The sequence below is a fragment of the Anopheles darlingi genome, chromosome 2 (genome assembly GCF_943734745.1).
Source record: "Anopheles darlingi chromosome 2, idAnoDarlMG_H_01, whole genome shotgun sequence".
Classification (NCBI taxonomy): Eukaryota; Metazoa; Arthropoda; class Insecta; order Diptera; family Culicidae; genus Anopheles; species Anopheles darlingi.
The window spans coordinates 29,679,403-29,704,402 of NC_064874.1; the positions used below are offsets into that span (position 1 = coordinate 29,679,403).

The window sequence follows — 25,000 nt, forward strand, 5'->3', positions numbered from 1 at the left end:
TTGTCTAGGGGTTAGGCTTAGGCCGTTGCCATTGCTCCAACCGTTCACTCGGTCCCCGGTCGTGCTGCAGATGAATTCCAAGAATTTTGGCAAACGGGATACCATACAGGACCTCCGAAGCCTCCGAAGGACACAATGAAGGGGTGAAGATGTGCTGACCCCAAAGCACACACACAGACACATTCATTTCGGGTTAGGAGAAGTCACAACAAATGGCGCTCTGTGGGGTTCGGGTTCTATATTGGTCTAATTTAACTTCATTGTTCATCGGAACGGTCTTTAGAAGCGCAAAAATCAAGAATCATTGCTTCAGGAGCCGCAGTAGCAGCAGCATCAGCAGCATCAGCAACAAACCCAGTTTCGAAGATGGTTCGACCTATTGTTGGAACACTGTTCCCCAACAAACCGAACCGAACAGAATGCGGGCCACAAATTGGCCGTGCACGGTGTGGCGGACAGATCGGTCAGGTATCCGCATCCGGCCCGTCCGGACCGACCGTTTGTTTGTGGATAAACATCGCTGGCATCCTTGACTCAAACTGCAACCCGCACAAAGTCAACAGAAGGCATGCCGGGGGTCTGCCAAACCGGAAAGCCAAAAACGCAAACCTTGACCCAAACCCCAAGGAATTAGCATAAAGTTTATGCAGAAGTCGGATACTACGGCATTCTGCGAATACGAATACGAATTTTGGGCCATCTATTGGCCGATTCTACTGCGGATCAGATCATGCGGCCAGGTAGCTTGTATAGTGTACCCGGTTCTCGGATCGAATTGCTTCGTCACGAACAAATAGCTGATTTTGATTTCGATCTATTGATTTCAGTGAGTCTGGCGTCGGAAAGAGCAGCCTTTCTGGGGAGCCCGGGGAAGAAGAGATTGATCACAATAAATAAATTGCACTCTTCGGCGGTCGAACTTTGGCCCCGGGAACCCCGGGAGCCGGGATCGGGTTAAAAGGACAGCATTCTTTTCGAGAAATTCTCCGCCAACCCGCCCCGGCCTACCCTACCCTTGGGTTGAACTTAGGTTGAACTGGGTCCATATGGGATCCCTTTTTTATCCCCTTGTTCCTTGTGTAGCGCTTCCAAATAAGTGAAAAGGAATCGCTCAAGGGAAAGTAAGGGGCAGCAGTAGACGAAGGGGTGGATGGTGCGTTTACTTATTCCAACAACGCAAGGGAGCGTTAGGTCGCTCCGGTGACCACCCTTCCCCCGCCCCCCCAGGAGGACCTAGCAGAGCAGAAGCGGATAAATAACTTACACTTAATCAAGGTTTGAACCTTCGGTGAGGGAAGCTATCCTTTTTTTGGGTGCGGGTGCGGAGGTTGTTTGGCAAATTCTTTTCTTGCTTGAGGTGAAAGGAGAGGCCGAAAAGGGTGGGGCCGATCGTCCCTTTTTCCAGGTGGATTGATATACCACACCGCACAGCACACACACACACAGCACACAGGGCACGGTTCAATTGCTTCATTGTGCGCTGATGATAATGATTACAAGGCGTTCTGGGTGTGTGCCGACTACTGAAGAAGGAAGGGGGGGTGCAGGTGCCGATTAAATCCAACCTCGAATCCGAGGGTTCGAGAGATGTAGTGTTGTCACTGGGGCCGAAGGCTATAACAGTATATGTGCGGAGCAGAAGAACCATTTGTATTTTCCAATGTTCAATGCCCGTGGTTGCCTCGTTGGAACCACAAGAGACAATATCATGAATACGCTTTCTGTCTCTGTGGGCAGAGTAAACTCGAGGAGCACTCCACGAATGTTGGGAGAGCGCGAGTCCCTGGTCAATATGAGAATCAAGCCTCCTCTAGTGTGTGTCTGTTGTTTTTTTTTTTTGTTGAGGAGGAAGAGAACGCTCGCTAGTTAAATGATCGCCATTCAATGCTCACTTCGATTGACATTGACGATGGCAGCCGAAGCCGAAAAATGGACATGCCAACTCGACAGCACACGGCCAACTTTGACCGACTGCTCCCCTTTGCCCGCGTGTCCCCTCCCCCAGAGCCAGGCATCCATCACGCACCATTCGGACAACGGACGGACTGTCTGGGTGCTGTCACTGGGTCTGGTCTCTCTGGTTTTTTGACAACATCTGTGTGTCATTCTCGTGGATGTGCCATTTTTTTTGCTGTTGTTGTTGCTGTCCACTTTCTGTTCTGCTTTTGTCCCTTTTTTGAGCTTTCACTCACTCATTGAAACTCGCTTTAAGCGGGACCGGGAGGCGCCTTCCCGCCGTTTGGTGATGAATGCCGGATCAATTCGCTCCCTGTCCTGTGTCCTGCGGCTGTGTGTGTGTGCTCTGCTGTCTGTCCCTGCTCCCCTGGGAGGCTGCTGCCACGGCGGCATCCATTAATTGCGCCCGTTTGTGAGGCGCTGGTGGCTTGCAAATTTGATGCTTTTTATGCCAGGACATAGCCCGGTAGCCATAGCCGGTGGCCAGGGTATGACCGGTGCGCTACGTTACGCAGCATAAATTTGCGGTGGTCAAACCATTTCAACACGGTCGCTAGGTGCTTTAAAACATGGATGGAAAACATGCCCGAAAGACCAGACTTGAGTTCCCGGATCGATCCGAATTCCGACGCAATTTTCGGAGGTTAAATGCTCGGATTTTCCGTCACCGTTGAAAAGGATAATTTTCCCTCGTGCCCCCCCAGGGGGGGGCTCGTTCTTACCTGGTCTTTTTCTTCTTGATCCCGTTCGGATCGGTCTTCTTCTTGTCGTTCTTTTTGCCATTCCCATCGATCGAGCTGGTGGCCGCGTTGGAGGTGGTGGTCGTGGTTGTCGGTGTCGAGGAACCCGATCCCGTCCCTCCGTTCATTTCGTCGCTTTTCCTCGGTTTTCCACCCTGACCATTGATCATAAGACCACCACCACCACCACCGCTGTCCACGATCATCCCACTTGAGAGGTGCGATGGCGATTGTTGCTGCTGCTGCTGCTGCTGGTGTTGCTGCTGTTGTTGACCGGCTTGAGGCGGCGGTGGCGGTCCTGGATGCTGGAACAGGGAAATCGTCGTCTCGTAGTCCAGCTTTCCGCCACTGCTGCTCACCGGGCCACCGCCGGGCGACGACGAAGACGAGGTACAGTAGTCCAACCGACCGTTCCCATTGTAATCTAGGGTTTTGACAAACGGTTCGAGTTTATTGGCGATGTCGGGGGCGCCGAGGCCGTGTGCCGATGGCAGACCGCAGGTAGTGTAGTAGTCAAGCTTACAGCCGTATTCCATCGTTTTGGCCACCGCACCTGGATGCTGTTGCTGTTGCTGCTGGTGGTGATGCTGATGATGGAGTTGCTGCTGCTGCTGCTGTTGGTGAAGCTGCTGCTGGGACGCGGCGGCGGCGGAGGTGCAGCTGGTCGGTGGTGAGTAGGAACCGGGACAATCCAGCTTGCCGTTCGGCAGCTGGTGAAACTCGACCTTGCTGAGGTTCGTGTAGTCGATGTGCTTGTAACTCGGTGACCCCGACACCGCCAGTATGCTGTTCACTTCGGGCAACCGCTGACCACCGGCGGCACTGCCATCGTGCGTTGGCGAGTGGCCGAGACCCATCATCACCTGCAGATTCCCGTGGCCACCGGTGCCGACCACCCCGACACTGGCACCGGGCGGACCGACGTGGATCGGTCTGGCACCGGCCAGCGAACCAAGCGTTTCGCTCGCGAAATCCCCGAAAAGATGGTCATCGAAGGAGGTTGTCTCCATCGCAACGCTCTAAATACCACACACACACACGCAAGCACACACGCAGCGGTACAAGGCAGTCAGAAGAAGTGACACCGGCGGTGACACCGGCACAGGAAGATTGACCACCACCTCCAACACACACACACACAGCATGCACACCAAGAAACTCGTAAGGTGTGTCACTGACTGATTGATTTAATTAAAAATCATCTTTCTCCTCTTCCTTCTCACACGCACACACACTGACACGCGCGATTAAAGACAGATCGAAACCAAAACACTTCGCGCTAATCGCGGGATTTCTTCCAGAAGGCACCGAACTCCTTTCCACTTCCGCGCACACACACATACAGCCAGCACGTGGATCACATTCCTTGTCACAACACACACACTCGCGGCACACGATCCTGCTGCGTCGTATCCTTAAACGCGGCGGCGGTTGCGACGTTCCGGTCCGGTTTATCCGATTATCCGATGGCCGGCGGGTAAACGAACGGACGCTCGGGATAACCGCTCAGTTCGGATGCAAAATTATCAATGAATTAAATATTGCGCCTGATCAGCTTTTTATATCCAATTAAGCTCAATCAAGCAAACTCCGCCCTCGTGCGGCCATCTTCTTGTCGAGGGCGGAGTTTCATCCCATGAGGGTATGGTGAGGGTATGGTGAGGGGATGGTGGACAGCGGTAGCGGAGGTACGGAGGGGTTCCGGTCCTCCGGCCAAAGACGGGATGCTGGTCTGAGGTCTGAGCCGTTCGCGCACACCAAACTCTCCCTCAGTGACACGCACACACACACAGGCCGGGGGTGCCCGTGATCCTTGCCTTGACCACCATCGAGGGTGAACACGACGACTGGGACACGGCATCTCATGCGCTCGTCACTGGTTCGAGGTTTGCATAGCGGTACAAACATAGTAAGCATCGAGCTCAAAAATCGCTCGCGATCCGTCATCGACGTCGAACGCACACACACCATACGCTCCCATAAGGGTCACGTGTGCGTCCGGAGGCGGCGGTGCGGACCAAAAGGGGGAAATCAGTAAAAAGGGTGCCAAAGCCGTTCCGGTTGCAGTGTTCCGGAGGGGGGGTCACGACCGATGCGCGCGCGCGTCATATGGTCGACTGTGTTTGTACCGAGGAGGGCATCTTGACGGATTCCTCGACGGGACGCGTGCCTACGAGCGACGAGGGGTCCTATCTCGAAGCGGGAACGGAACATGAAGGTTCCCTTCGGGCCTCATTGGCCTGGCCATACGGGTGCGATACCGGTCGATGATGCCGCTCGACCGGCATCAACCCTCAGCAACCAGGGGAATGGGAAAAAAACAAAACGGTGCGGATCGTATGTTGACTTATGGCACTGGAAGGGCGACGACGACGACGACGACGACGACGACGTTTTCCCACAGACACGCGATCACGCAGTCGTGGCTTGTGTGGTGGCCACACGGTGATTTCCGATGACGGTACGCGGGTTCACGCCCGGCCCCGTTGCTGGGCCCGGTCCGGACAGCATTTTTCGGAGGCATTTTGTGCGGGCGTTCCGCGGAAGCCACATAGCGTTACTGTGTGTGAAGGACCTCGAGGGATGCGTGCGCGCGCCTGTGTGTGTGTGTGTGTGTGTGTGCTGGTCAGTCTGTCGGCTTACGGTTCATTACCGGCGTAATGGGTGCGCGGAATAACCGCGACGTGATGATGTGGGATGTGATCATACGAGGCGACCAGCAGATGATGGTTGCATAAGCTGGTGTGTCCGATCGCGCATACCGGTCTCGAGTGTCCTGTCACATCCGGGCGCTATTAGTCGCATCTGTGTGGAGGTGTGTAATGCTTTCATCGATTCACTTCGAATTGCAAATACCACGAGATCTTGTTGTTTGTTTCTTTTTGGTGGGAATTTTGTTATAAGTAAATGAAATGGTTTTCCAAGAGTCGTAACTCTTATTGAATCTCTTTCGTCGTTCAGTGATCCGCAATTTCTTTTCTATAAAATAATATGTTTTGGGTATCTTAGAAGTAGATATTTTTTGATGCCTTTTCAACTGGAATTCTTGAAGGGCGGCTTCGAAGAGTTGTAACTTGCTAAACAAGATTTTTCACTGTAGGTGGTCCGTTTGTCATATGATTCGCTTCAATTATTTCCCAGATCATCAGCTTTTACCAGAAGGGGTTCTTCATTAGATTGTATTCCGTTCTTTCAAGTTTCTTCTGGGATTTATAAATTGACTCTTTCTCAATTTCAAACAGTAATTTTCTTTCGAATGTTACTCGAACAGTTCAAAGACGTTATTTACCGAATTCATAATGCGGCTTCGATGCGACTCGTGTTGTTGACGTCAACATAAAATTATTTCACCATTCCCTTGCACCTTTTCCAACAACGCAACGCAATAAACTTTTTCCTCCGAAGCAGCTACATTTCCTCGGAACAAATCGCATTGCATTTGGCCTGAATTTATAATGAGCTGTATCGTTGTCAAGCAGTAAACAAGAGAACTACATTGTTTCCGCTGAAATGAACTATTCTGCAAAATTAATTAAACATTTCCAACATAACCCACGGAACGGAGCATACCTCCTGGGTGGCGAATCCGAAAGTCAACAGCCACCACTACGATGATGTGTGTGTACTTCGCTGCCTTCGTGTGGTAGTCTCAGAATGGAATCTAGTAACCATAGCAATGGATCATTAGAAGCGAACACGTGCCAAACCTGACCTGGAGCTCGTTCCTTGTACGCAAAAACGCAAACCTAATGCGGCCGCAAGGTTGGAAATCGTTAGCTCCGATCTACGAGGTCGAGGTGCCCCCGGCATACCATATGCCGTACGATGAACCTTCCGCGATTTGCGATTTTCCCGATTCCCACTAATTCCGGCCAACCTTTAAGCGATCAGCATTTGCAATTCCGGCCAAAGTCGAGCCCTTGCTGCCCTTTCCAGGGGGCGCATTACCTATTCCAATACTTTCATTACCTTTCCGCCACCGCCCGATCATTGGATCCGATTGGATGGCCGGAAGGCAAAATTCAATTCGCGTTGCACGATTTTCCGAGCGAAAAGCTTAAAGTGGATTGTGGTGAATGGGAAATCGATCCCCCTCTTGGAGCCCCCCTCAGCTCTCACACATTCCTTCCGGTGTTCCGGGGGAGAAAAATCGAAGCACGAGCGAAGCGAAGCACCCACGTCTGGGTGGAATGTGCAAATTTGTGGAGATTGCCGAGCCGTTTTTGTTTTCTTCGTTTGCGTAAAACCGAACACAAACAATCGATCAAACCGGATCCGAGCGGGTGGGGCTCCAGGCCAACGTAAAGTACACACAATTATGTGGCTTACCAACAACTGAATGGAAAACGGGAAGCTTTCGCCACTCGTCATCACCGTAATGACGGTGAAGCGAACGTCGTAGGTGCATACCTCCCCCATTTGGTCTCAAGAAGCGTCAAGTGGAGTTACTGGTGCGAGCATAAATTAAGGATCTTTCGAGCATGAGCAGCCCGGATTCCCCGTGGCTTCAACATTGCTTTACGGCGACAGCAATAGTAGGAAAACGGAATAAGCAAAAATCAATAAGTGCTACCGGTGGTGGTGGTGGTGCTGTAAAATCCGCCAGATATTTATTTCCGTCCAAAGTGGTATTACCATGTGGCTGGAGCAGAGACACTCCACCGCGGAGTGCCGGTGTCATTCTGCGAGGCACGAGGTAAGCTTCTTTGTCGTTCGATTACAGAAAAGGGCTCATGCCATGCTCCATCGCTACAACATATTCCATTCGAACAAGCAAAGACAGCACCATCGTTGGTGCTCGCTGCAAACACAAGGAATTCCCGGCGCTGCTCTCGTGGCCAAGGGTGCACGGTGCAGAACAACGGGTAAAAGGACGATCCACGCCCGGGTACGCGGGCTTTGTCGACGTTGGTCGACGTTGAGCGCAAAGATCATCATCATCTTCGTCGTCGTCGTCGTCGTCGTCGTCGTCGTCGTCGTCGTTCTCGTGAAGGAACGATTATCCGGGAATGGGGCAGGCAAAATGAAGTGCAGGATTTACTAAATAACAATTTGCTCCAACCGCCGGTCCCAGTTCCTCCGGGCCTCCGGAGGTGGGGCGACGGTACAAACGATCGATGTGATACCCGGTCCGGCGGCGCTTGTTTATTTAATCTGATAGCGGAGTGTGTTTGGATTGTTTTTCGCTGCGTTAGAGCACACACACAAGCACACAAGCACTAGCACACGAGATGTTCAACAAGGTCCTGCTGCTGTTGCTGCTACTGTTCTTGTGCGTCGTACGAGTCAGTCCAATGTTTCTGCTTGATGTATTGCCGATGTTCGATGCTTATAGTCTGAAGAACATGAAGCAGTGGAATGTGTAGTGCTTTTGCGTGGAGTGCATAAATGTGGTAGATTTATGAGGAAGGAGTAGTGCATGCAATTGAGATCCTGATAAGCATGGTGTCGGTTTTCCGTTGTTCCGACGCAAAACCTCGTACTCGTGCCTTTATTTGACCGGCATCGCTTTCGCTCTCTCTCTCTCTGAACTCTTTGAAGTCGAAGTGGACTTCAAACGGTGACTTTAACATGTCCGGTTCTTCATGGCCTGTAGCAACACATTCAACATAATTCCATTGCTTCTGGCCAAGACACTTCAATACATTGTGACACATTGTGTTTGAACAAACAGACACACACATACGCTTAAAGAGTTCTTAAATTCTGTGAACTGCTGCCCACGGTTCGGCACCTTCCGCCGCCCCGGGGGAAAGGAAGCGCCAGCGGAAACTAGGTAAGCAATTGAACTCCCCGGGACACCGGGAATGTTGTTCTATCATCGCACGGCTGTTCACCTCTGGCCCGGTCGGTGGAAGACGAGAGAGAGAAAAAAAAATGGGGAAACTCACGTCCTTATTTTGCTAAGTGTTACAAACAACAGCGACCAACGCGAAGGAGCAAAGAATAGGAAGAGAAAAAGGAGAGGGGGGAGGGTAAGAAAAAAATCGTTAAAACATAAACTCTGCCCTCTCTACACTCGTCCCAGTGCCCAGCGACAACAGTGTTGAAAGAGCATTTCAACAACGAAATGCCGGAGGGCATTGCTGTATTGTGTTTGATTGTGGAAAACCCCCCTCCGGCGGAGGGAAAAAAGGGGCCACGGGTGGTGGGGTGGAAATTCTTCGTTCGTCAACCTGTCGGAACCAGCCAACAGGTTTCGCTCGCTCTCTCCTTCTCTCTCTCTCTCTCTCTCTCTCTCTCTCTCTCTCTCTCCTCTCTCTCTCTCTCTCTCCACTTCTAAGACCATCCAATGTGGCGAAACACAATCGTCACTTCCATTTTCACCACCAATGGACCTTCTGGGCTTCCCAGAATAACGCACCATGGACTGACTGTTGAATAGAAAAATGGACCCTCCTCGGGCCTCGAGTGACAGAGTGATAGAAAGAGGAGGAGTGATAGACAGAGAGATAGAAAGAGAGAGAACGAGAGGATGAAAAAAATGGAAGAAAAAACCCAAAATCAATCTTAACACACCGGAATGGCTTTGATGGACAATAATGTTGACTCCGATCGGTCGCCAAGGCTGGTCAACCGAACGGATACGGACGTGGATGCGAGTCCTTCTACTTACGGACGGACAATAAATGCTAGACAGTGGCGTATCTGAGCCGCGTGCAGCGTTACTGGTCCGGCCTGGAGGGCATGATGCTTATTTATGATCTCGTCACTGTCCGCTGCTCCATTCGCATGACTCAATTGATCAAGCGCAGGCCAAGACTCGATGATGGCAGTGATGACAAACTCTCTCTCTCTCCGTCTCTGTCTCTCTCTGTCTCCGGTGGTTCATGTCTTCCGTGTTGCTCAGCTTTATCAATATAGTTTCACCATTAGTTTCAAGATTATGCGCCATTTTGTGTTTGCTTTTTTGCTTTGCGTTTGTGAATGCTGCGGTTTTTCTTCGTCGCGCAAATGTTTTTCCTAAATTATGGCCACATTCAGTCACCACCAAAGCATAATTTGTTGCGAAAACCGGCTTCTCACCTACCAGCCGGGGGTGGAATCGTGCCAGCCAGAAATGATTGTTATTATGATTTCATCCCCCACCGAAGCACCGCCTCCATTTTGCTGATACTGACGTTACCGATAGCGGAGGTTTACCGGGCCATCGGCCAGACCGGCTCTCAATGGCTGGAAGCTGGCGAATCTATCGCTATCGTCGGTATTGGATTTCTTTATTTGATTAATATGCGATGCCGTTGGTAAAGGATGATGGGCCTTCACCCCGCATTCCCAGCCCCATTCTGCTGGGGCGAGGATCGGTTGCGCTCGGTGTCCTAAACGATCGTACGAACGCCGGCGGCTGTTATTAATTGTTTTCCCGACCAAACCACCCACCGAACCGAACCAAACACCTCCCCTTCTGCACCGGAGACCCTCGTATGATTATCGTTTCCTTTTTCGTTTACTCCAGCGCCGGCTTCGGTGTCGGCCCCAGGGTTCCAGCTTTTTTTTTCTTTCCTTCTCCGCCGATGGCGAAGATTTTTGTTGATTTTCGCTAGAAATGATGATCGGCGGAAAAAACGAGGCGATGAAAAATAATCAAACAAACCAACAAGCAAAGGCAGGATGAGGGGTGAGTGTTATGGCACATACTCGCCCGGAACACCCCTCCCTCTCTTCCTCAATGGAAAAAAAAAACGCCAGGAAAGGTGCGGGTGCTTCGATGATGAGAAAGTTGGATTACTGCGCCCTCAGGAGCCGCGAAGGATGAACGGGGAAGGAGTGCTTGTTTACTCTCTCTCTCTCTCTCCGTTTACCGCCGAACTGCTGCAAGCGACCGGAGGTGATAGGTTTTCCGCTCCTTTTCCCCTCACATTCTATTCCGTTTAACGCCACAATTGCGGCCCGGGTGCTGTTGCCCTGGTTGGAAAAGTTGAAGTTGCTAACGGATTATGGAGTCAGGGGTGGAGGGTGGCTTTTTCGTTACCTGACCAAAGTTGGCGATGGTATGTGGCGAAGGACACAACGCGACGTGGACGATCCAATGACGATACCGATGGCGTAGAGTGGATCATTAGTGAGTTCCGCTTGTTTCTTCGCTTGCAAATGTGGTTAAACATCATCAGCTGTGTTACGTGATGGTTACTATGGCTACTCGCTTCTAAGGACGCTGAGATTCGATTACCTAAATACGCGCTCGTTTTGTGCTCGACTTGAAATGAATCGCTTCAGTTTCAAAGGCTATTTTTTTGATGAATTAGACAGCCTTTAGACAGCCTCTATATGGCTAGCAAGCTCAACCGCCAAGCGCATTGCGATTTGATGTAATTTAATTACATCAATGATCGGAGTGCCAGGGCTCGTGAAATCGATGAGCATAGTGCTGCTGCTGCTGCTAATGGCTACCTACATTGTACGCTGAAGCCATATAAAGGACTCCATCAGCATCATCATCAGCATCATCCCCGACAAGGCATCATTTGGAATGGCATTTCGCACATCGAGGCCTCCGCATTTTCATCCGAATCTGTTTGCCTCTGATCTGTCAAGCGTCTAGCCGTACCGTGTTCGCATGTTCGCATTTGCATCAACGATGGCATTCCTGTAGCCGGCCCCGGTCTATACTAGGCAGGATAAAGGCAGAGGCACTAGCTAGAAACGGCTGTCAGAATTCATCAAACTTACGGCGCTTCACTGCACAAATGGCGGTATCACTGGTGGCGGAACCCCTGACGGTTCGCTGGCTCTCCAAAGCGAACATAATTGAAGCCACACACACGCACACGGAATCATCCTCCCCCTAGTCTGGTCTGGTATGGTACAAACCATAACCTTCGATACATCGTGGTAACACCGGTAGCCGACTTCACTCCGGGTGTTGACTTGTGTTCGGCAAAGGATTACGCTTCACGAGAGCGCAAAGCACGCTCCATACGCACCGGAGCGTGCCCACACACAAACGCACACACACACACACACACACACACACACACACACACACACACACACACACACACACACACACACAGCGACGGCACCAACATTTGACCGATAATTCGACCTCAAGCTACTTCCTGGGTTGAGTAGTCACCGGGACATTCTGCCGGATTCTGCCGCCCCCGACGTAGAGAGAGAGAGCGAGAGAGAGAGAGAGAGAGAGAGAGAGAGAGAGTGAGAGAGAGAGAGAGAGAGAGAGAGAGAGAGAGAGAGAGACAGAGAGAGAGTGCGTACCTACATTATTACCTCATAATCATCCATTCCCTCCACAGCATCTTAACAGTGACGGAGGAGACGGCGCGTGTCACCGAATACGACGACCGTGTATGCGTGTGTGTGTGTGTGTGTGTGCAGTAGCGGAAGGCTTGCTTGGCCTACTGCCACCGCGCAGTATGGTAGGTTGCTAACCGCCATTGCCATCGTTCGGTCGGTCGGTCCGTAGGTCGGTCGGTTGGTTCGTGTCTTCATTTGCAGACGTCGTTAGGTTGGCATTAAAGAGCTACTAAGCCACCATAAAACGTCCTACCTAGCAGCTACCTTGGTACTGCTGTTGTTGTCAGCCGGCAGCGGAAGCGTCGAGTTGACTGGGTAAAGATAGAAATTTAATAGTGCTAAGAGGTTAGTTTAAGAGGAGGTGGATTCCTTTCACCGTCGGTTCGCCGCCAGCGTCGTAGTGCCTACCTTTCAGGCGCATCAGCACGACACGACTGAACTGTGCGACAGTACAGAGAGAGAGAGAGAGGATATAGGGGAACCAGGCAATAGGAAAGCAATCAATGGCGGGGCGGAGGATCGTTCGTTGGGTTGGGTGATGATGGTAGGTCGTTGTATTGCCTGGTGGTATATCGCCCCGAACCGGAACAGCCCCTAGCCGCCGGGTGGTGCCGGGCAGATGTGGAAGTCAAACAGAATGAAGAGTGACGTAAACAATCTTCCTCGTTTTTTTGCTTGCTCTTATTCTGCTTTCTCGCTCTCTCTCTCGCTCTCTCTCTCTCGCTCTCTAATGCCGTCCTGTCTCACATTGAATCCTTTTCCATTTGGAGTCGTCAGACTGGCTGCTGCCGGCGAGAGAATGCTGGGTTGCTGGTCGGTTGGAACGCGTGTGAACACTGCAATCAGCAGCAACGGCAGCCATTGGCAGGAGGAGAAGGTTAGCAAAAGGCTGTCGCGGCGGCGTTCCCGGTCGGTTTGATGGCCAAATTTCGGTTCGGTCTAGTTGGTGGTGGTGGTGGTGGAAGGACACAAGGTACAGTGATTCCTGGTACGGGCAGGGGTTTAGAACGCGCGCGCAAAAAGTTGTTTGTTGAGTAAATTCTCCTTCCAACGTGCGTTATTCTCTCCTCCGTTTTTGTCTGGGACCCTTTGGGCTTCAACACCGACACCAGACGAGGTACGAGAGGTGTGTGTGTGTGTGGCTCGAGAACTGGTGGAGTTGGCCATCTGGTACAGTACGGAAACGCTCGCGAGAACGCTGGAAACCGCTCAACCATCCAGTCACTCAACTCAACCGTGGAATGTTTGTGCAACGCATTCCATCGAACGCCGACCCCCACCAGGCCCACCACTACTGGCCTGGTGGGACTGGTGCCAGCTTCGTTTGTAGAGCGTGACAGGTGAGTCCGCCGGTAAACGACCGACGCGCCCGGATGAAATCCTTTTGCCAGGCTGCCAGCGCGACTGAATAAAACCTTTTTTTTTCCCCGGCCAGGCTAGGCAAAGACCGGGCCAGGTTCCCCGAGAGCTGCTGATGAATTTGTCATGTTTATTGTGGCTGATTGGTGGCGGGGCGTGTTTGGTGTGGAAGGTGCGGAAGGTACGGACGGATATGCATACTCGGGAGCTATGAAGGGTCCGGGGCGGGGGTATTAGCTACCGGCTACCGGCGAGTGAACGCGATCGCACCGTACGAGGCTGTCAACTGTTGTCAGCACCGTGGAGGTATGATATCGCATCATCCAGAGTGCAAAATTGTAATTACCTCGGTTGCACCCTGGCGTCCCTGTTGTTGTTGTTGTTGCGAGAGGAGGGGAGTTCACTATAACAATGTAACAATGCAGCCCGTGGTCGCAGCCGCAGGGAGTTGGAGTGTATTATCACAATTTGAGTGACACCTCATCCGTTCATTTACAGCGATCCAATCGAACGTTGTTTTGATTTGTTTTTGTTGTTTTTCATTTTGAATTTGGCGCTCTACTTTGACGTTACAATTTGGTAGCCTGTGACGATGGTAACTAGATTGTTTCCACCCCGGCGCATTGGCCAATGATTGATTGATGAGCTAATTCGGTACATTTTTGAACGATTTTATGCATACGTAAGCATCGGGTGTGGGTGAGCAAACACACCGTAGTGTATGTGCTTTTTGGTTCCACGCGTCAGTTTTACGCGATTTTTCGGGTCGTGCATCAATTATTAAAGCTACATCATCTGCGCCCAGCTTCACGTGATGCATTTTTCACTGACGCAACTTATACGTTGCGATATTCAATTATTCCTAAAGCTGCTCCCTTTATTCTGCCAGAAAGGATAATGCTCCCTTCCAACAGCCACAATCTATCCCCGGAAAAAGGGGGGGTGTTATCCCGGTTTAGTAGCTAAAGTTGCCTCCATCAAAGCGTTATTGAAGGCCGGGCTGGGCCATATCATACTCTTTCTCTGTCTCTCTCTCTCTCCCTATCATCATCTGTTGCACTCTCCACAATTAACTCGCATGCCAATCAATCGATGCCAGTGTGTTTGACGTTTACGCTCGGCGTAACGGATAGGCGCACCAGGTTGGAAGGATTTCCAAACAACAGCAAAAAACATCTCCAGATCCTTGCCAGGCCACTGGGCCGAAACAAAGGGCATCGAACGAGCGCCAATCACTGCACTGCCAGGGGTCAATCCGCTTTTTGCAGTGACCAACACAGCCGGTTAGTGTGTCTGTGTGTGTGTGTGTGTGTGTGTGTGTGTGTGTGTGTGTGTGCGCCGGTGTCAGTGATTGGTCCTCGGGCTTCACCGCACCGCAGAGGATATATACCTCGCCTGTCAGGTGAGAAGTCGACTCCATCTGATGGTGCTTATCAGCGTTCTATCTGCTGCCCTTCTGTTCACTCAGTACAGAAACAAACAACAAAAAATAACCTTATCCCAATGGCCGTATGCCAGTAGCACACAATACACAAGTTTACGTGTAATAGATGATCGTTTCAGATTTCGCTTTTCGACACATTTCGTCGGCAAGGGCTGGGGAGTTGAAGTTTGTGAACTTTCGGGGGAAAGCGAGGCAAACGTTAAAGTAAATAGATGTTGAACAACGGTCCCCTGGGCCACCGGAGTGGAGTGTACTAAGTAAGTTTATCCACCCATCGTACGGGGCCTCCGCCCTCTTGTGCTACGAGTATAGACGAAACCAAACTCTGAGAGTTTGACCTACAAGAAACGACGTATCATGGGCGTTTGGAGTAGGGAAAGAGTTTTGATTCAGTTGCAATCGTCTTGTTGCATGATGCGCCGCCAGACTACCAGCATCAACTTTGGGACGCCAACGTGCTCGTTACCGGCCTTTGTCTTTCGACATCTCCGTCGATGATGAGGTGGATTCGTAAGTTTTCCCCGAACCGAAAAGAAACTCCAAAAAAACCGGGCTACTGTGTTTACTCCCTTGTGTTCTTCCAGCGCCTTTTGGAGCGCCTGGCTTCAATTCAATTTCGTTGAAGCCCCAATCCGTCCACAATCTGGCATCCAAAAGCAAATACCTCGCCATACCACAACGCCACCACGCCCTTCCGCGCCCTTCCCTTCTTCTGCTTGACCGGGAGTGTCCACATCCGGGCGAACCACTAACGAACGTGTATGGTTGCCCCTTTTCGACGAACGCGGCGGCGGTGGTCACGAAACCGGAAGGAAGGGTCGCGCGAACCGCGTTATGGATTACGAATAGTTGTGTGTCCGTGTGTCCGTGTGTGTGTGTTCGTCCGTGTGTGTTCGCGTTATGGCTTCCTGGGTGGCGTCTTCCGGTCCGAGCACGCCGACGATCGGTGCTCATCGTCGGTAGTCATCGTTGGCGGAGCATTTGCTTTTCTTGGAATTTGCAGTTTACGCGGACGAACGGACGGGCGGACGGGCGGTTGGTCGCTTGTCAACCCCCCTCCCCGCGCTTCTTCCCGGGAACTGGCGGACATGACGGTCCTTCGGTTGATCGTTGATTGTGGTCTGACGCTGTGCATGTGTATGTGTGTGAGTGTGGCCGGAATGTGAGATTGATGGCCCTCTGGTGTAGTGAAGGGTTTCCTGTCCCTCCTCCTCCTTCTCCTCCTCGAACAGTGGGATGCCGGAAGCAGCCGGAGCTTACCATCCACGACATGTGAACCGGTCCGTTGCCAGCTCATCAGTTTGGCCGCACCCATGAGCCGCCGCCGCCACTCGCGTGAATCGCAACGAACCGAGCAGATAGGAGATATGCGAGTGATGAAATTATGCTCACCATGATTCATTCATGTGCCATCAATTAAATTACCACCAACTGCTGCTGCTGCTGCTGCCGTCCTTCCTCTTCCGTTACACAAACATCAGACCTCCGGAGCGCCCTCGGTGCTCGGTGCACGGTCTTGCGTTGCTTGCGGAATTCAAATGACGATGTGTGTGTGTGTGTGGGTGTGTTAATCGCTTGAATTAAATTTTAATCTAAAACACGCGCACATCTGCCAGGACCTCAGCCTCTGTGTGTGTGTGTGCGCGCCTGTTATGTTGTGGTCAGTTGGCTCTCGGCCCTCGGTTTTCGGCGAATTTCCGCTCCCCTCTCGTTTAGGCAATCGTTGAGGTTACATAACGAACGGTACGCGCTAACGACTTTGGGGCGAGCTTTATCTACACCGACAAACCGGAGACCCCCCCCCCCCCCCCTGAGACCCCCATGGAACCAGAGTGGAGTGGTTTGGTATCATTAAAATATAATTAATAGTTTTTGGGAGAAGCTTTATCGTTCCATCGAGGGAGGCATTGGAGCCTTTTTGGCTCCTGGAAATCTCTGTATCGAAACTAAGAATTAAATCATTGACTAACTTAAAACAATCATCGAAATCAATTAGCCGTGGCCACACGGGGCGAAAACTCTAGCGCAAACGAAAAAATTAATGCCAAAACTTTTGCGCTTCGATATGTTTACATGGCCGGGTTGAGGAAATTAAAATCGTTTTTTTGAAGAAAAGGATTGAATACACTAGCAATGATCACTCACTGTCGATGTAAACCACAAAAAGAACATATTGTGAGCCCTACCGTTTGCAAAAAGCTTTTACGCTAGGTTTTACGCTCCACGGACCAATAATCGTTTGACAGCATGTAAACGGCAAGCGAAACCGTTTTGGCATTAATTTTTTCGTTTGCGCTAGAGTTTTCGCCCCGTGTGGCCACGGCTATTCGATTGCATTCAATTGGTCGGTCTCACGGCAAACGATTCATCTCGTCCGCTAATGGCATCGATCCTGACTAGCTGGCCACCGGCGGTTCCGGCTCCGAATTACTGACGCATAATTAGATCGCAGCTTAGCGATAGTCACGCTACCAGCGAAGGAAAAACGTCCTCTTTCCCCATTCCCCGGTGGTAAACCTAATGAACGGTTCGGGGAAAGCAGGAAGTTTACACCTTGTACCGGACGATGTTCACACGAATGTTCACCTTCACCAACCGAGACCGATTAGCAGGAGTGCTGCTTCGCTAAAGCCCGAGGCCCGAGGTCACGGAAAGGGGGCACTAATGTCACGGAAAGGTATTTTTCATACCACACCACCTCTTCACCTCCCCTTGGCCCGGACATCGTGTTCGTGGCCTCTGGATGAGGTTCAAAGGATCAGACCTACCACTCCCCAAATCCATTATTGATGGCGAGCACGTATAACCTGTGTAAGAGCGTGATGTGTGCGCGTGTGTATGTGTCCGTGTGTGTGTGTCCGTGTGCCACTCCGGAGACTACCTCGGTGGCAATCGGTTAATTTGCTAATCATTTATTGAAGGTTCACGCCATTTATAATGCCATTTTCTTTGCTTTCCCCTGACCCTTGCCTTCTTTGGAGTGCCCTAGTCACAGGACGCCGGCCACTGACTGAGCCGGGACGGGACCTTCGCAAGGGAACGTCTAGTTGGCCCGTTTCATCTCCGTTCCGTCCGCTCCGGGACGCCCGTTCGGGTTTTGTGATTATCTCTGATCGGCAGTTTATCTCACCGGGACGATCTCACTTTTTCGGTCGTTCGTCGTCGTCCTCGTCGTCGTCGTCGTCGTCGTGATGTAGTGTGATGATCCCGGTCCCATGATGGTCCCAAGGGTTTATTTGTCTTTCTCCCGTACCTTCACACACCGGGACTTCATAACATTCCAGCTGGAACCAATCACCGTCGTTGCATCTTCAACGCTAGTATGTTTCTCTCGAGACTCGAGACGAGTTGGCGGAGTACCACGCAGGAATGCGGCACAGGACGAGTGATGATTTGACCTCCGAACCGGAAAGGCCAATCGATAGAACGCTCATCAGCGATATTCCGTCCGGATCTTTACGCACACACATGCGACGACACCCTGCAGTGGTCGACGACATTGATGATGACGACTACGGTGATGCGGGGTCCCTGGTTTGTGCCGGAATCATGATGCTGTGTATGGTGCGACTTGCGGTGCGGGAACCAAGGGACATGGACTTTCCCTTCTGACGCACACCACCCGAGAGAGTGAGAGAGAGGGGAAAAGATGCGACCGGAGAAAGTAAATCGCGTTCTCGGGGACATAAATTATTTGCCTGTAACCAGCATGGGAATAGCGCGGCGATGGTAATGGTGGCCCGGCGCAAACACTTGTGGAACTGCCGAACGGTCGGGGCACTGAACGCATATCCAGAGGGTGGTTTCCACGATGCGACGCGAGGTGTGAGAGGATATGGGTGTAAATCGGCTGGGACTTGTGCGCCGCGGGAGTAAGTGGCTCGCAATCGATCGAATGGCAACGATAAGCCCCGCGGGTCCTGGGCCCAGCCCGGTCCTGGGTTCGCACAAGTTCCGGATGAGTTTCCGAAACTTTCCCGATTGATAGTTCCCGTCCGCCGTCTCCAGTGTGCCTGTAGGTTTCTCGTCTTGTGGCGCCCTGCGGTGGTCCTAAGTTAAGGAACCGAAGGAATGGACCCGGTTGAAAACGAAGGGGAATCGAAGTTGATCCCCGCATCTCAGCCACCGTGTGTTCTGATCGAACTTATTGATTGGAAACTATCCCGGAAGACGGTGGTGCTGGTGATGGTTTTATGATGGTTGGATGGGCTTTTCGGTTGACGACGAGTAATGTTTGACTTTATCGTTTGGAGAATGATGTGCAAATACGCCAAGGTGGGAAGGAAGGGGAGGGAGGGGGGGGGTTAGAGGACGCTCCCTTTTCTACCAGATTCATTGGCCATTTTCTGGAAATGTTCGACGAACCATCGCGGCCTTCTCGGATTTCATTTCCCTTTGTCAGCCAATAACACTGAAAGCACTGAAGTTAATATCCATCCAGCGACATGCCTCGAAGCCATCCAAGTAGCCTGTCAACAATGGCATGCTGACAGTTGCTGGTATTCTCTCTCTCTCTCTCTCTCTCTCTCTCTCTCTCTCTCTCTCTCTCTCTCTCTCTCTCTCACACACACACACACACACACACACACACGTACTGTGCACTTCACAAGAATGGACCATTTCGAGGGCCTTTTACCATTTAATTTAATGACATTTATCGAAGCATTTAAAACATAAACTCGATGGAAAATGAAAATCAATGAATTCCTCCCAGGCACAGGATGGGATGCCGTGACAAAGTGATGCTAGCAACAATTAGCGTCAGGACGGCTATTAACGCGCGTTAGGTTTTTTTTGCATACAGAGAATACAGAACACACACACACACTCTCGCTTGATGCTGGCTTCGGATGTGTACCAAAATATACGGTAAGGCGTGAGCCCTGCGGCTGGCTGGCGAAGTAATTAGTGCTTTCGAACATGATGCGCCTCCTGCCCACTTCACCTCTGGCCGACCTCTGGTGTGCTCGTGTGTAATGTGGGTCACCTGGCAATCGCTGCTGTCGATCGCTGCTATAAATACAATCGCTGGACGTTTGCTTTTCATCCTTCAAAGGTAATTAATATGGCCGCTCGTCCGCGTATACTCCCCCCGACCGGTGCAAACACACATTACACTGTGATATCTTTCCGTTGTGTTAAACTTCATTACGGGCAGGATAATGGACACGTACAGGCCGACGGAATCAACGGAAAGCGCCGCTTATTACTACACGCTAACGGGAGCAGCAGCCCCATATTCGGGTGTAGTAGTGTCATGATTTTCACTGTAACTTCCGCCACAGTCCTCGGACAGTCCAGCGTCCGGTTGTGTCGTTCCGGGCCACGAGGGGTGCGATTGATCTGGTCAAAAATTGAGATCCGCTCAATTGAACCGCGGGTATTAACTCTATTAGCCGTGATTACGGACACACATTTTCCAATTCCCTCGCCTTGACCGACCGACCGACCGACAGTCCCAGCTTCTTAATCTGGCTCTATTAATTCGATTGAGGCTTTAATTTCGACAAGAAAAAAACAAGAAGATTCGAAAAGAAAACAAGGGAAGAAAAAAAAAAAAGAAACGAACACGGACTTCAATTAGCTGGCGTGTGCGCGAGCCCGTTCCGACGCTGATTGCACATTTCGTTTCGGTTCGAAGATTGAAGGTCTTCACATTGATCTTGAAATTGCTCATTTCGCTCGTGTCGTGTGTGTGTGTCGTTCCCCGACCGCAGCCCCGTGGCCGCAGGACGGTTAAGCGATCAATTAGCTCGGCCTCAAAGCCCGGTCCGAACGATTTCGTTGTTTATTGATTCGAGCGGATGGCGCTTGCGCTCATAATTTAATGCCACCACCACCACTACTACGGCTCTTGAGCGATCAGCAATTGAGCGAGTTACGCAATCGGAGTTGTGATATATACCCCTCCACCCTCCCCGAGACAATCGATTTATTCCGCAAATATTGCGGGTTTACGAGTGATTGAAGCTAAAAATTGAGTTATGTGCTGGCGAACGACAAGAACTCGTATATTAATATCGAATAAAAACACCATAAATCATGCGAACCGTCATCATGGTCTCAGTTTTGGCCAGCAGGGTCTGTTGCGGATTCCCATTGTCCTAGCCCGTGCTACGCTAAGTGTTATGTTACTCGGCGTGTTATCCGTTGCAAAATGAAATCAAATCGATATCGTGCGGACCAAACGGAGCGTAGAGTCCTTCACCTGTCCTGTTGTATATCCTGACCTACTGACACTTGTAGCGAATGCGTAAGGACTGTCAGGCGACCGTTGAATAGTGAATCTGAGCCTGAGGCAGTCTCTCATCGGATTTCATCTCCCTCCTGCTTAAAGCTCATCGCACCCCTTTTCAAAGCGCATATACGTGGCAGTGTTTGAAGAGGGGGAAAGATACAGAAGCTCATCGTTCTGGTGCATCATCAGCAATGCCAGGATGGGATGTTGCCCATTGCGCATTAGTGTCTCGGTAAAGGGAGGAATAGTTCAAAGGGGATCGACGTGGAAATTTACATTTCGTTAGCATAGTTTTCCCCCCTCTCGAGCTTGATGCGAGCCCTTCAAACCATTCTATGGAGCGCAATCCCCCCCTTAGAACACCAGGTTCAAGTTCTTTTCTCACTTTCAGGGTACGGAGGGGTTTTCGGTTTTGTTGCTATGAAATTCTTATATTCATTTCCCGGTCTCCTTGGATCGCTTGGAGTCCGACAGCAAATCGTTTCCGTTGTTCGGTGAGGTTTTGATGATGAGAAAATAACAAAATGGATGGATGGAAATAGTAGCCCGTTTTTGCGGTGCTTCCGGGCTGCTGCTGGGGCTGGATTTCTTTCATCAAAATTCGATATCCCTGCAGGGGAAAAAAAACATGTATCAGAATGCTGATCACTAATCGCTGATATCGTGAGCGGCTCTTTGTCGCAGGAAAAAGGAAGAAGGGGACGGGTTCCTCATTGCAAATGGTGCGTATCGGTGGTGCGCATTATCAAGGATTCATCCTTTCGATAACTGCAGCGTAATGTCCATTGCAGCGTACATCTCGTATCTGTCGTATCGCAGATCCGGTTCTGCGGAGATAGGAGCGGAGGTTCAACAGATCATCACCCTCATCTCCCACCTTTCGGTCCTTTCGGGCTCATCGGCCCCTTCTGGTGGACCCAGCCCGGGGTTCTCATTCCAAGCGTCCAATGATGCAGTGTTTGCAATGATGACCGACCGATCTGATGGGATGGGGAGGCCGTAGGTGTAGTGTCCGCAGTCGGGCCTCTTCGCTCTTCGCAATGCCCCCGGTATCCGTAATGTGCCGGGAAAAGGGTTCCGGTTCTAAAAACCTCACTCGACACCCCCGGGGCCCTCGGTTTTTATGCTCCCCTGCACGGAACGGGATATTTTGGGGTCCATCCCTGTGCCTGCGTCGTCGCCGTCCTGGGAAACTCAATTTTCATGCGGTCACCTACGGTCCATCGGGCTTCGGACATTTGCTGAGAAAGGGTTTCCGGCGGTCCCGGTCCCGGGGCGATGTTTGTTCGATATGTTTTCGACCTGGGGCATCCGGGGACCGCACAGCAGCAATGACTGGGGAGCGGGGGGGGGGGGGGAGCTTATCCCTGGGTCTCGATGGTTATCAGTTTTGGGTCAAAATTTAAAGCGGATACTGTACTGAATATTTTAAGTATTCGGACCACCTTTTTTCCCCCGTTTTTTTTATTCGTCAAAAAGGCGAAAGGGAAGAGGGTAGTGTAGAGTGTTTGCTTACCAGCTGTGCTCCTTCCCTTCCCCTCTTTGCCCTCTTTCGAACACCCTTGAGCGGACAGTGCAAGATGGGGCTCGAGATGGACGTATGGATCCATCGCCATTTGCATTTCTTTGGTGGTTTCAGTTCTGCATGCCCGGCGGACACAGCACTCTATCTGCCAGTTGCTTTTCTCTCTCTCTTTCTCTCTCTCTCTCTCTCTTAGTATATTTTATAACCCCTTAAAACCCGAGTGGTTTGACTACCGATCCGATGACACTTCGGGATGACTCTGGATTTGTCGTTGCTGATGTGCGGTGCGGTTGGGTTCAGCGATGGAGCTGCCTGGCCATGGGCAAACAACAAGTCACCTTCCCCCCTAACGTCTCCCTGTGGCTGGTCATCCAGAAAATGGCGAATAATTTTCGGGTTTTTTGGTCATCTCGTCGGTCCCGAAAGATCCCCCGAATTGGTGTAATTAAAACCGAACGAACCAAAAATCAAACCACAACGCAACGCACCTTCTGTGTATGCCTGTGTGTGTGTGTGGTTAGGATCGGCATCGGTGACGAGGAGCTTGTGGTGAAGAAAATACTCGAGCAGAAACACTTGGATTTGGATTTTTGAATTCCAAATCCCGAACACGCAACCGGTTAAAATCCCCGGCCGGGTCGATCGGAGTGAACCGGGGAAGACCAGCGGTCGCTGCAGGATTGGTAGTGTCAGCACTAACCATCACCGCATCGTGATAAGAGAATATTTGCTTCGGTTCGGTTCGTTTGTGTGCATAGGATGAGAAACGCTACCACTACCGCTGGCCCCCAGGTCGCCGAGGCCGAGGGTTTGATTATGTGTGGCGAGCTTTCGTTCCTCACACCGCTCCCCGGGGATGGCCGGATCGTTCTTAATTCGGACTTTTAATATCCCTTTCAGTGACTTATTTTTTGTGGTTTTGCCATCAGCAGGAATGGTATGTTTGTAGAGGCCATTTTTCTGGACCCCGGGAAATTCTGCTGAAGCAGTACGTACCGTGGAGCGCTTATCGGTAGCATGCGCTCGCAATGTTTGCACTGGTGATGATAGAGCGGCAAATATGTGCGGTTTAGAAGGAGATTTTTTATCGAGATATTTCCATTGAACGATGAATGTAACGTTGAGAAGATAGGGCAGCGATAGGACAGGCGGCACGTGTTTCGGAATCTTATCAAATATCAACCAACAAAGCAATGCTAATTTCATTATTTGTCTAGTGCAACCACCGGCTATGAATTTGTATTAAAATGGTAAATGATACGTTTGACATTGATATCTGACAGAAAGACTCGTTTGTTTTGGTAGTTTCAACTGGCATTTGATCTTAGTAGTCGGTGTATAAAGCATCCTTGGAGTAGCTTGCGAATACCCGAGAAGTTGGACTCAAGAACCGTACTTCTTCTTCATTAAAACGAGATGTATAGCTACGTCAAACAGCATTTGAATTGCTACGTTGTAGTGATAAGGCTATGATTTTTTCAAGCGTACACATTGTTTGTCGTAATTCTCGGAAAACTTCTGCATACTAAAGATTAGGTATTGAGATTTCTAATCGATAGTTAAGATAGGGATCACTTCCTGGCCCCTAAAGTACCTAAAGCTGGACTCCAAAATCAATCACACAATGTAGTAAACGCAGTACTTACCCTGCCCAAACTACCAAAGAAATCGAAACCCATTCTTGGAAGGATCATCAAAATGAAGACCGTTTTAAACATTTGACACTCCATCCCGTTGACGAAATGGTCGAAAAGAGTAGTAATTCAGCACTTGCTGAATAATTATTTTCCCGGCTTCCCGGTTACCGTTCCGGTAGTGCGGCCGACAAAAGTCGTTAAAATGGACTCCAAACTGGCGAAAAGCCCGGTGGGGAAGGACGATGAAGTGGAACAACAAAAACTCCTCGTCCGTCTTCATAACACCCTCAAGCGCAGGTCTTGTGACGCCAGCAGTCCTCTGTCCTCCAGTGTACCGCGCGCGAGCACTATAGCCGAGTGTATGCTGCACAGAGCACCCAGCATCAGACCCGAGCCCAAGAGTCAACAGAACTGAATAAAAGAATGTGACATAAAGCAACAAAAAAAATCGAAAAAAACAGTGCGGAATTTCCCTAAAGTACGCCATTCCGCACCTCGTTAATGCCGGTACGGGCACCGGTCGGACGCGCCCCATCATTCCTTCCCCTTTTCAGGCGCACCCGCGAGGTGTATTGTAAGGAGCTGCTTTATTTCTTAATTTAATGCCTAAACAAAGCGGATAAAACCGTAAAACGATTTTCGTTTACGGTACATAAAACCACCGTTTGACGGTTGACACTGCGCCGACCGCCACTGAGTGTCCACCCTGGCCGGGCTACCGGACCGGGAGGGGGTGGGGGGGGATAATGGTCTTACCAGGAGCCATTTTGTTGTCTTCACCTTTTGCACCCCCTACCGCCCGTTCTTAGTGAAGTTGCCATCCGATCGTCTTTTGCACTGCACAAA

The 25,000-nt window shown here is 50.8% G+C and overlaps 2 protein-coding genes across 3 annotated transcripts in view; one reads left to right on the plus strand and one right to left on the minus strand.

Moving 5' to 3' along the window:
• LOC125949723 (AF4/FMR2 family member lilli) overlaps positions 1-3,707 on the minus strand; it is a 12,626-nt gene extending 8,919 nt beyond the window's left edge. The window contains exons 1-2 of one of the 2 annotated variants that reach the window (XM_049677039.1): positions 3,220-3,707; positions 2,679-3,120 (exon numbers count right to left, since the gene is read on the minus strand). In XM_049677039.1, the coding sequence (XP_049532996.1) occupies positions 2,679-3,120; positions 3,220-3,706 (929 nt within the window). In that variant the 5' untranslated portion in view covers position 3,707. Of the gene's footprint in view, positions 1-2,678 lie in introns of both variants that reach the window. The other variant, XM_049677038.1, reaches the window with a different exon arrangement.
• The window catches only part of LOC125949769 (26S proteasome non-ATPase regulatory subunit 8), a 594,091-nt gene that overhangs the window by 78,951 nt on the left and 490,140 nt on the right, over positions 1-25,000 (plus strand). The gene's annotated exons all lie outside the window — the stretch shown is intronic.